General features: G+C 34.4%; 1 protein-coding gene across 1 annotated transcript; it reads left to right on the top strand.

Annotated features, from left to right (window-relative positions):
- The first annotated feature begins 403 nt into the window (after nucleotides 1–403).
- Nucleotides 404–1,003, top strand: LOC146883929 (uncharacterized). Its single transcript, XM_085666784.1, has one exon. The coding sequence runs from the start codon at nucleotides 404–406 to the stop codon at nucleotides 1,001–1,003; it is 600 nt and encodes a 199-aa protein (XP_085522910.1).
- The last annotated feature ends 12,555 nt before the right edge of the window (nucleotides 1,004–13,558 follow it).

Raw genomic sequence — 13,558 nt, 5'->3', positions numbered from 1 at the left:
AGGCAGAGCTCTATCCCTCAGGATTCTACAAGTTGGTTATTACTAGCCCACGTTGAAGCAAGATTGTCAAGATTTCACGAAAAAATGCCCACAATGTCACTGATATTTCGATCTCCACCGAGCTCCACCCGAGGATTTACACTCCATAAGCACCCCCTAGCCATTCCACACATGAGGAATTGACATTTTGGGACCATTTCTCCTGGTGACAAGGCAACAGAAGTTTCTGATAGTCGCTATCGAGTATTTCACAAAATGGATCGAGGCTAAAGTTGTGGCAATGATTACAACGAGCAAGGTAAAGGCTTTCCTCGGGAAAAAACATTGTTTGCCGATTCGGAATCCCGAGATGACTAATCTCCGATAATGGAACACAGTTCACAACATCGGTCGTTTGTGAAGCATGTTTAAATTTCGTCAAGTGTTCACTTCAGTTGAACACCCACAAACAAATGAACAAACAGAGACAGTTAATCAAATAATCGTAAGAGCATTGCGTCGGCATATTTCCACAGTGAAATCGGAATGGCCAGAAGAGTTATCGGGGACTCTACTCGCCTATTATACTACTCTGCAATCGACAACACGAGAAATCCCATTTAATTTGGTATATGGAATGGACGCAGTTCTACCTATGGAGGTCGAGCAACCTACTTTTCGAGTAAGAACATTCTCTATCTCCTCAACGGAGGAAGGCATGCGAGCAAATTTGGATACCTTAGATGAGTTAATGGAAGCAACAAGAATCAACAACGAGGCAATGAAGAGACAAGTTGAATCTAGATACAAAACCAAGGTCGTCCCGAGGTCATTCAGAAAGTCTGATCTTGTTCTCAGAAAGGCTCATTCTCTACAAATCGAAGATAAGCTATTCGCAAAATGGACAGAACCTTTCCGTATCAAACAAGTGCTCGGCAATGGCGTGTACATCTTAAAAACCCTGGATGGTCTGGAAATCCCCCAAACATGGAATGCAGTGAATCTTCGTTTTTATTTTAGTTAAAACTTTTTGTATCCTATCCACACTGACACTCTTTTTCCCTTGATCAAGGAACACAAGGGTTTTTTAATGAGGTCAGATTTATTCTCTAATAAAGTTCTTGTTTCTTTGTTCCTAAAAATTGTACAATCTTTCGACTACGTAAGCTCGGCTTAGGTGTAGTGAAGAGCAGTCTAAAGCGACCACCTGAGCTCGGCTTAGGGGCGGTGTAGAGCCGTCTAAAGCGACCACCTAAGCTTGGCTTAGGGGCGGTGAAGAGTCGTCTAAGGCAAACTCAGTTTAAGGTCGCCACCAATTCTATCATTTAAAATTGTTTTTTCAACTCAGCGTGCTCGCTTTAGACTTGAGGGTTACGAACAAGCATATATAAAACTACGCACATCCAACTCACGCGACCACACAATTCGACCACTCAAAAATATTGAAGTCTACGACAGATTATAAATACAAAACATCAAATGTCACAGGTACAACTCTGGCCTCAAGTTTAGATAAATTTTACAGAGCATTGTCTTTAAATATGTAAACCTATTCGTCTTAAAAATCACCCATCAACCAAGTTGCCGTCAATAAGGACCTTTAGGGCATCCACACCAGAAAGATCAACCGAGGGACATAAGAGTCAGATCTGCTCCAAGGCCACCTCAAATCCCACTCCATATGTCGTGGCAGCCTCGTTGGCCAGCTTCTGTTCTCGACCTTGGTCTGTAATCGACAGAGGTTTTCCTCCAACCCGGTTGCTTTTTTGGTAGCGTTCTTCAAGGTGGTCTCAAGGTCAGTTGACCTCACTTCTTGTTCTCTGAGGTTTTTCCTCAACTTCTCCATTTCTGCAAGCTCGGTAGTTAGGCGAGACACTTCTAACTTCATAGCAATAATCTCCTTGTCTTTCTTTCCCTTAACAAGGCTCAAATTGGTCAGTTTCTCACACAAGGATATTGAGGACACATCAGCCTTATGGAGAAAGGCGCATGTGTCCACCTGGACTGATGACACATCTTGGTTCAACAAACATTGAAGGTCTCCCTCAAACACATTATGAGCCATGCTATGTGCCGCATGATGGTATTGATGAGTCCCAAAAGCTTTGGCAGACATTACTTGAACCTTCTAGTGGCATCACCCTTATAGAAGAAATGGCGTGTTCAGGACATGTAGGAGAAGACGTCATTGCCATCTCGATTTCAATTTGGACAGCGGACCCTCTCTTTCGCCGCTTCTGTTCGGTGTCGAATATTGTCTCCTCATCGTCATATGGTATTAGCGTGGCGTCCGTAATTTGGACTGGAGCCTCACGATGATAGGTGGGGGTTTGGGAGCTCGTATGCTCTTCAGACGCCTAACGAGGTCCTTCTTTGACATGCCCATCCTTGACTCTGCAAAACAAGATGAGAAGTTGTCACTTCAAGTACAAGAAACTCTCTAAAGAATAAATAAGACAACTACCCGAGGAACGACCGATGTAAAACATGAGGTTAGCAGGTTGAAATTCGAAGCTCAGTACTTACTTGGTCTCAAAAAGTGTTTTGAGTTGCTCTAGCAAGAGACAATGCTCTTATTCTTGAGGCCCCAACAAAGCTCGAATTTTGAGTACAATATAATGGAAAGCCTTCCGAGAGATCAGGCTCTCTGAGGAGGGGCTCAGATTTTCAGAAAAGAACCTTTAAACCCCTTATAAGACGATTGGAATAGAGTCAGAAGTCCCTGGCCTCCTACACCACTTAGAGACCACCATATCTATTTGGTTGACTTTTTCATCTAAAAAAATTTCGTACTTGGAACTAGCCCGAAGTGGGTGCATGAAATATGAAAAGCTTGGACGAAGGCCCAACTATTCGGATGTAGTTAGCCCATTTAAGGTCGACCCAAGCACATCCAACGACCAATCAATATTATGAATTTGAAGAACATCACAACGACAGCTCATCCCCTCAACAAGTGGAATTAACAAACGAAATATCACAATGGTCAGCTACTCCCTATATGGCGGAACCACCTCATCACGTGATCAGACTTCTAAGTCAACCATCCGGAGAAACTGGTAGGGCTTGGCCTAAAAAGACTGGGAAAAACACAAAAGGATGATACTGATTTTTTGGCTCTATCTAGACACTTATTCGGCATATAGTCGGTCAAAACGTTGGTAAGAACAGAAATAAAAAATTTAATTTTGCATACCATTGACGTTTGGCTTGCTTAAGCCTGTATAAGAAGATGAACAATGGTGAATTTCACCATGGGTGAAAATGTGTCAAAAGAATTGAGCCCTTTATGCCGATTAGATCCTTTAGCGACAAGACGTGCTTTGTAGTGATCTATAAACCCATTGAAACGATATTTAATCTTATATATCCAGAGGCACCTATCCCCATCTTATTGGCCGGAAGGTTGGTGATAGTCCAAGTGTGATTGGCTTGTAAAGAAACGAGTTCTTCATCCATGGCAACAACCCACCTTGGATCTTTAGATGCTTTTGTGAAAGAATGTGGTTCGAGAGTATAGGAAATAGACAATACGGTGTGCTTGAAACAAGGAGATAGGAACTCATATCTAACATAGTTGGAAATATGTTAACGAGAAATAAAGCTAGTAGCTAAATCATGTAAATATGCAAGGGTCTTAGACTGTCGAAGGGATCGCTGAGGTGTTTTAGGGACATGAACAATGTTATGATGTGTATGATTAATGGAGGTAATAGGAACATCAATCATTTGATTATCAGGACACAATGTAGTGGATGTGACATGATCAACAAGAGCGGTGCAGTTGGTATTAGTTTGTGTTTTAGTAGTGGTATCATGTATAGTAGATATGATAGAGGAATGAGGAAAAACATCATAATCATGTTTTCTTTTTATATATTGGCCTTCTGCGAGACAATGGTCAAGTTCAAGTTTTCTTTTTATATATCGGTCATCTACGAGGCAATGGTCGAGTTCGGGTTTTCTTTTGGTATATCGACCCTCTGTGAGGCAATGGTCGAGCCTAGGTTTTCTTTTGATATATCTGCCCTCTTTGAGGCAATGGTCAAGTTCAGGTTTCCTTTTGGTATATCGGCCCTGTGTGAGACAATGGTCGAGCCCAGGTTTTCTTTTGATATATCGGCCCTCTACAAGGCAATGATCAAGTTCATGTTTTCATTTGGTATATCGGCCCTCTACGTCGCAATGGTCGAGCCCAGGTTTTCTTTTGGTCTATCGGCCCTCTGCGAGGCCATGGTCGAGTTCAGGTTTTCATTTGGTATATCGGCCTCTGCGAGGCAATGGTCGAGTTCAGGTTTTCTTTTGGTATATCGGCTATCTGCGATATAATGGCTAAGTTCAGGTTTTCTTTTTATATATCAGTCCTCTGCGAGGCAATGGTCGAGTTCAGGTTTTCATTTGGTATATGGGCCCTCTACGAGGCAATGGTCGAGCCCAATTTTTCTTTTGATATATCGTCCCTCTACGAGGCAATAGTCGAGTTCAGATTTTCTTTTGGTATATCGTCCCTCTGCTAGGCAATGGTCGAGCCCAGGTTTTCTTTTGATATATCGGTCTTCTACTAGGCAATGGTCGAGTTACGTTTTCTTTTGGTATATCGGTCCTTTGCGAGGCAATGGTCATGAATTTCTTTGGTCACATCGAGACCTTTTACATGATAATGGTCACTGAGTTCCTCTCGTTCGGATGGAGACCCTCTCCTTGGGTTTGGTCATGTCTACCTTTAAATATCTTTGACTCTTTTTCATTCTTTTTATTTTTCGTCTATATTTCTTTTTGAAACCCGAATGAAATTAGTGTTTTTATCTTGACTTATCTTTTACTATGATAATATGAAAATTTCACTTTCATCATCTTATCGAGTAAAATCTAAGTAAAGAGGGATAGCTGTCAACACCCAATTTCGTTCGGGTGAATGTATTTTGTTTTGTTAAATAAAAAATAAAATAAAAATATGTTTGGTTTTTAACTTTAATTCTACCATGAAAAAAAAAAGAAAAAAAGAAAAAAAGAAGAAAAAGAAGGGAGAATCTAATTTGTTTTTAATTGTCACACCCTTCTCATGAACCCAAATGTTTTATATATATTTTCACTCTCACTGTTTGCTATTTACACTCTTCACATACTTTTCACATGACATGTCAAAAAATGACATTTTATGATTTCTGTTTTTAGAAAAGGGTATAATAATATGAGCAATATGTTTTTATAATAATTTGAATAAATATCTTGCATTTATGCTTAGGTGATGTGTCTCATTATTTTTGTAGTCAGAGAAGATATAATTAAAAGCAAATATTTATGATAATAATGCTTTTAGAGAATGGTACGATTTTAATAGTTAGAATAAGATATTCCTGGTAATAATTAAAATCAATTATATGAATAATATGTTATGATTTGATCACGATCTTTGTGTGACAAAATATGATTCTAGTAATTACAGACAATATTTCGTTAATAATTATAATCAATACCGTGGATATTATGCAACGATTTAATTTCTATAATATGTTTCATCAGACCAATTCCTTCCTCATATATTTTATTATAATTAAAGGACTAGGATTTCAGTGGTATCCCAAGGTGCCTATATAAGCACAAAACCTGTCAATGCAAGACACAGAGAAAAAAAATCGAAAACCCCCTATTCTTTCTTTATTACCAGAACACACACGCAAAAGGGGGTCACCTTACTATCCTTTCAGTCAGTTTTGCTATGTTCATGTCCTTGAAAGGTAAATTCTTTTTACTCCTAATGTGATTCATGATTCTCTTATATATCAAATGTATGATCGATTGATATGTTATATGATTAAATGTGTGTGTTAGATGATTTTGGGTTTGTCATTAATATGCTCAACCCTTCTCTTTCCTTTTATTTGGAATGCCATCTATTTTGATAATTAAAAAGGTTTCTTTCGTATGCTTTAATTCTCCTTAAAAAAATAATATATAAATTAAAAAAATTTATATTATTGTTTTTATATAAGTATTGAATATCATGTCAAGTCTTGGACTTGCTTGATAATCAAAACACTCCTTCATAGATTTCTAATTCTTTTTTTTAAAAAAACAATAATAATAAAAAACAAAAATTATAAAATTATTTTAAATATCATGTCAAATCTCGGAGTTGCTTAATAACTAAATATTTCATCATGTAGAATCTCGGGTTCTCTTGATATTAATAATATATATATATATATATATATATATATATATATATATATATATATATATATCTAAAATTTAGAAAATAATAATAATAATATCAGACAGCCTCTTTTTTATACAGAACTATGTTATCCCTGATTTTCCAAATGAAAATACGTAGGAGTAAGGTACAATCTTCATCAGACAAAAAAAATAAAAAACCAATTTTGTTTTTAATCTTTATTATTTTTGTATGTGTTTTTTATTAAAAATCAAACAAAATAAAAAACACATACAAGAATAATAAAGATCACAAACAAAATTATTTTTTTATTTTTTTTGGCCCGACGAGAATTGTACCTCGCTCATATGTATTTCCATTTGAAAAATCAGGAATAACGTAGTTCTTTATAAAGAGAGGCAATTTGATATTACTATAATTTTCTCAATTTTAGATTTATATATATATATATTATTAATATCAAGAGAACCCGAGATTCTACATGATAAAAGATTTCGTTATTAAGCAAATCAGAGATTTAACATATTTAAAATGATTTTATAATTTTTATTTTTTATTATTATTGTTTTTTAAAAAAAAGAATTAGAAATCTATGAAGGAGTGTTTTGATTATCAAGCAAGTCTAAAACTTGACATGATATTCAATACTTATATAAAAGCAATAATATAATTTTTTTTATTTATATATTATTTTTTTAAGGAGAATTAAAGCCTACGAAAGAAATCTTTTTAATTATCAAAATAGATGGTATTCCAAATAAAAGGAAAGAGAAGGGTTGAACATATCAATAACAAACCCAAAATCATCTAACGTGAACCCATACACATTTAATGTAAGGCCCATTAAAATCTTTTATTCTTTTTCTGCCCTAAAGTAAGGGGCTGCCCTTGTAAGTGGGCCTAACACTTCTCCCCATTTTCAGAAAACTGTTGTTCTTGCCTTAGAGCCGCAACCGCCTTCTACCTCTACTAGGGTTTGGTACCACCGTGAGCACGCAAGTTCGAACCAGTCCTCCTTTCCTACGTAAGTGCTCCTTCTGTCTGTGCCTGTATTTCCGCCATTGTTGCTCTAAGTAACTCATGTTTTCGCTGTTGGTTATAGTTTCCAGCCCCTGGTGTCGTCCCTCGAGTTACTGCGTTCCGCTGTTTGGGGTCAAGATCGTGTGCGAGTCATTTTCCAGGTAGGGAAGCTAAGACATTGCTCATATGTCCCGTTTTCTTCGTGGTTTGGTTGTTGTTTCGAGTTTGTATGGTTGGTGTGATGCTATACTGGTTTTGAATGCATGAATCTGTCGTTGAATCTGTTGTTTGGCTGGCGCGAGGGACTGTTGCAGGAAAACAGTGGCGAGACCTGCTAATCTCGCCCAAGCGAGCCAGTCTCGCCTAGGCGAGATGAGCAGGGGCTCGCCCAAACCCTATTACGCGAGAGGTCGCCTAGGCGACCCGCTCATCATTTTTGAGCGAGCGAGTATCTCGTCCAAGCGAGAGGGTTCTCGCCTAAGCGAGAGGGTTCTCGCCTAAGCAAGATCCTGTGTGGTTTTCCTGATGCTCTTTCGAGCCCTCGCCTAGGCGAAGGGGGGCTCGCCTGAGCGAGAACGTCTCGCCTGAGCGAGACCCTTCAGCCTGAGCGAGGGGCTGGGCGAGGCAGCACGCTGTTTGGATGCTTGTTTGTTCTTGGATGATTGATATTTGTTTGGGTATGAGTATTATGATGAGAAACATGTATATAATGGAGTATTATGTATGCGTGGCATGATTCATGGACTGTAGATGATGGGTTGGGTGTGAAATTGGCATGTGAACTAAATGAGTTGGTTATTGTTAAAGTGGCATGAAAACGAGATGAGTTGAGATCTTACGAGCATGGATGGGTTATGATGAGCCGGAATGAGTTGGACTTGGAAACATGAAAGTTGTTGGCCTTAAAGGGTGACGTAATGAATATATTCTTGCATAGTGAATACTTTTTGACTGTGTGATCATGTTTTGTCTATGTCAGTGCATAATTCCTTGGGGTCTCTAGGTGAGACTTCCATGGTCGCGCTTCAGTGGTCGGGACGTAATTCCATGGCTCCTGTTAGTGGGTGTCCATGTTGGTGCCCCATCTGTATAACTAGGTAAGGATTCAAGGTAAGGATTGCATCCTAACACTCTAAGGAGTCAGTTAGTCTCACTTAGAGCGGACTGACTCTTGTGGTGAGAGTAGCAGGAGGCCTGAAATTCATTAAGGGCTAATCTTGTGGTGAGGGAAAATTGATTCATTGTAACACTTGTAACACATAGCTCGGGGGTGAGCAGAGGTATCCACCACAAGTGCAAGCATCCGTTGAATCCGACCATGGTTATATGTATCCAGATGAGTCAAGTCGTGTCGTAGTGTATTGCCTGGACAGACATAACATGCTTGGTTGATTTGAATGTATAGTATTGTGGAATTATATCTGATTTGATGGATGAACTCTTTTGTGCTCTAACTTACCCTACTTTCTTTGTTGTGTGATCTGCTGTGTGGTACTCTCTTTTGCGATGATCATCAACTTGTTGGTGTGAGCAGAGTAGGCAACAGGGGGTGGAGATTCCGCTGCATAGTCCGCGTGGTTAACTTTGGTTAACTTAGATTTATGTACTTTGGTTAACTTTTCATCTAGTTTTCTCTTGGGCATCGTGGTGTGTCATGGATTGTATGGAGTTGAGTTTAAAACTCCCAGACTGCACTTTTATGTTATCTTTCTTGTAATGCTTCCTTTAATTTCACGTACTTAATTAAATGGGGTGTTACATTTAACCATACAACAGGTCAATCTATCATACATTTGATGTATTAGATAATCATGAACAGAGCGCAAAACTGACTGAAAGGATAGTAAGGTGACCCCTTTTGCGTGTGTGTTATGGTAATAAAGAAAGAAGAGGGGTTTTTTTGAATTTTTGTTCTCTGTCCTGCATTGGAGAAATTTTGTGCTTGTATAGGCACCTTGGGATACCACTGAAATCCTAGTTTCTAGTTTTTAATTATAATAACATATACGAGAAAGGAATTGGTCCTGATGAAATATATTATAGAAATTAAAGGGTCACATAATATCACGTATTGATTATAATTATGAACGAAATATTTGTAATTACTATAATCAATATTTTCCGTCACATAAAGATCAAATCATAACATATTATTCATATAATTGATCCTAATTATTAACAGGAATATTTACTTCTAACTATTAAAATTATATCATTCTCTACCAGCATTATTATTGAGAATATTTGCTTCTAATTATTAAAAATATATCTTCTCTTACTACAAAAACAATGAGACACATCACCTAAACATAATTGCAAGATATTTATTCAAATTATTATAAAAATATATTGCTCATAATATTATACCATTCTCTAAAAAAACAGAAATTATAAAATGTACTTTTCTGAGACATGTTAAGTGAAGAGTGTGTAAATAGCAAACAGTGGATGAAAATATATATAAAATATTTGGACTCATGAAAAGGGTGTGATCATTAAAAACAAATTAGATTCTCCTTTTCTTTTTTTCTTTTTTTCATGATAGAATTAAAGTTAAAAACTTAAAATATTTTTATTTTATTTTTTTATTTTTTATTTTTTATTTTTTATTTAACAAAATAAAATGCATTTAGCCAAATAAAATTGGGGGTTGACAATGATCTATTTATTTTATTTAAATAATTTTCAATAAGAACATTAAAGAAATAATCAAGAAACCGAGTCAAAAAAAGGAGGAAACCATAAATGTCAGAGTTGGCGCAACAGAGTTCTTCTGATACCATCATAAGATATTGGTTCTCATGAAGAAATCAACAAAAGAAACAAAAGGAAAAGATAGAAGGATGCAGATGGTGAGAAAGAAGAAGAGAAAAGTTATCGTATAAAACTCTTGAATGATACAAGTGTAAAGGATAGAGAGAACAAGGTTTATATACAAGGCTTACATAACAGAAATACTAGAATAAACCAAAGGTGTCGCTGCGACGAACAGAGAGAAGACAGGAAGAAACCAAAGGTGCCTCACCAGGAATCATGAATGCGAGAACGATAACGAAAACGGGATTAGGGTTCCAGTTTCGAAATAGGGATTTATTCCAAAGTAGGGTTCAAACATATGGGAATCTAGGGTTCTGAACCCTCGAGAACAATCACCAGATTTTAGGGATTTTGATTGATTAGGGTTTTAAATTAAGGATTTAGGATTCTAAATAAAATTAATTAATTATCCAAAAACATACATGAATTAAGTATGGTGGCTTCGATATCACATATAAGCAAAAGCATGATCTGATTCTAACAATCAATCATAAATAATATCCCATACTGATAATTATGCTCTGTAAATAATGAACGGTGATCCAGTTTATTTTCTTTTGGTTTTTCTCTATTGATGGGAACAGAGAGAAAGGAATAGAAACTTGAAGATCATTTATAAACGGTTAATTACTTAAGTTTTAGTATTTTTAATTTGATCCCTCATCAAATTAGAAATTACTATATGGTTTCCATACAATATTTATTTTCATGACATATGTCTTTAACCACATCTTTAATTTAGTCATATCACTTTATTATTTGGTTTTATAAATAATAGCCCTAACATATTTAATTATGTGTCATATATATGCATGAGCTAAAATTACTAACAGGACGAAGCTGATGAGGAGTTTATCATTAAATATGTTTTTGGTCCCTCAAGTTTCAGCGAAATTTGGAATTAGTCTCTCATCAAAACTTTTGACCAATTTAGTCATTCATATTTCAAAATGCGTGAATTTAGTCATTTTAACCAAATTTTGTTAAGTTTATTTGACATTTCAAGCGCATTTCATGATAGTATTTAAATTATTTACACTGTTTGACACATTTTTTCTTCAATGTTAACTTAAATACTATCATGAAACGTGCTTGAAACGTCAGATAAACCTAACAAAATTTGGTTAAAAGGACTAAATTCACGCATTTTGAAAGATGAAAGACTAAATTGGTATAAAATTTTGATGAGGGACTAATTCCAAAATTTACTGAAACTTGAGGGACCAAAAACATATTTAACCCTTATAAAAATACACATTTGATTATCAATTTTGTTGAACTCCAATCATGTATCAATTATTTTATTTTATTTTTATACTATAATGTATAAACTAAAAACTTGGGCCATATGCATGATGCGTATAAGATAACCACGAAGGAAAATAAAATAAACACAAAGCATTGAATCCAAGTTTTTTCCGTGAAAACATGTCTCTCTATTTCTTACCCATAAATATATCCTAGTATTGTTTTTAAGAATTTCAAAAATTATAATGATATTTTAACTCATTTTTTTTATCTATTTTTAAACTATCATTTAATCATCTTTAAATTATCTATTCCTATTTTTTTAAGTGATATAATTTGATAATCTAATTAAAATGATAAGTTAAAAGTGAGTCAAAAAAAAATAAATTAAAATATTATTATCCTTTCAAAAATTGTGAATGCGGTTCAAAAACTTTCCTACGTAAAAATTATAAATAATCATTACAAGAGATCCACCTAATCAATTAAAAAGTTTATTCATATATTATTTAACAAAGATGTTAACAGTAAAAATTTACATCTTCTTTAAATAGATATCGAAACAGGTTCTAATTTGTGAATCAATATGATTTATCATAAATTCGATAAACATTACGGTTTGAGTTAGTTGGATTAAAAATATATTTTTTTTAAATGTGGTCCAACTCAACTTAGTTTACTTAATCTGTGATTAAGTGAGTTGAAATTGAGTTAAAATTTAATTGACTCATAAAATAACCCATCAACAATAGTTTTTTATTAGTTTCTTACAAGTTTTTTTTACAAATTTTAGTAATATAATGATTTACTTCTTCATGATGTTGATAATTTAATTTTTTAAATACTAGAAAAAATGTTTAAATAATTTGTGTGTTTGATTTATTTATTTGCTAAGTTGCATAGATTTACACTTTAAATTTTAGTTATTATCTTTATAACAACTAGCGAAAACACAGGCGCTGTCGCGCCTGTGTGTTCGCTTTTTTTTACGTATTTATACGTATAATATTAAGAATAATCGATTACAATTTATGATGGGTATAAGTAGATTGGTTGAAAAAGAAAACAGTAAATTACTAATTCATAAAATTATATATCAACTAATATTTAATACATTTGATCAAGATTTGGAGTTAATGAGTTATATGTGATGGAGTCAATGGTAGGTGTTTATAAATATACAAACTATTTTAGTAGGTGTTTATAAATATACATTCATTAAAAGAATGAAATATATATTTCATACATACATGATGCAGAAAAAAATAGTAAATGAAAGTATCATATATCGACATCCTTAAACATTTCTTTAATTGGGAGGCCAAATAAAGATTGATGTCTAGGATGTGTTTCAGCTTCCCTGCATTGTAAAAAAAGTAAATATTATTGCTAATATATATGCAAATAACAGAAATATTATGTAGCAATTGAATTATGTATAGATAATAAAAAAAACTTTATTTACCTTTGGAGCAGTCTTCTTAATTCTTTGTAGAAGACATGGTCCATAAGTTGTTGAGTTTTAAAGAACTAAAAAATATCATTGAATAATGTTATTTACTTATGAGTCATTAAATGTATATGTAATGGTATACAAATATTGAAGAAATAGTAATAACCTCATTGATGCATATATTTTGATAAACACAAAGATTGTTGTTGTAGCGAGTATGGATTGGTAATGATTTTTGTTGTTTCCTGGTAATGGAAAGAAGTTAAATAAAAAAGAATAAAGATTTTTTGTGGTATTATAGAAGAATAATGGAAGAAAGTATAATGGAAGAAAGTAAATAATTTTAAATGTGCATAATACCTGCATGTCTTTTGAGAAAGTAATTCTCGTTTGATTAGATTTGAAAGTTGTGTTTTATCAGTTATCACAGTGGATCCCCAACCAATAGAATAAATTTTCAAATGATGAATCTACAATTGAAGAACAATATATGTAAACACGATGCACAATAGAGTTGTATTGATATATGTAAACATGACATATTATAATTGAAATGAATTAATTTGATTACCTTGTTGTCTATTGGCTTAACCAATGAAAGTGAATATTCATCCTTCCAAGTGTTCCATTGGTTCATAAATTTTGCATTCTACAAAGAAAATGTCAACTATTGCAAGATTGGGAACTAAACTTTTAAAACTACACTTATCGCATATCACCTCTTGTGGTATAAATGTGTGGAAATGACTTACATGTAATTCTTCATTGAGGTGTAAGTTGTCCTTAGTTATTATCGTACCTGCCAGGTATAAAATAAATATGATGAATTTTATTTTCGTAGTTGTAAATATAAGTATAATTGG

This window comes from Vigna unguiculata, chromosome 9 (genome assembly GCF_037176805.1).
Source record: "Vigna unguiculata cultivar grain cowpea cultivar isolate G323 ecotype 2 chromosome 9, ASM3717680v1, whole genome shotgun sequence".
NCBI lineage: Eukaryota > Viridiplantae > Streptophyta > Magnoliopsida > Fabales > Fabaceae > Vigna > Vigna unguiculata.
This window is presented reverse-complemented; position numbering and strand designations above follow the sequence as displayed.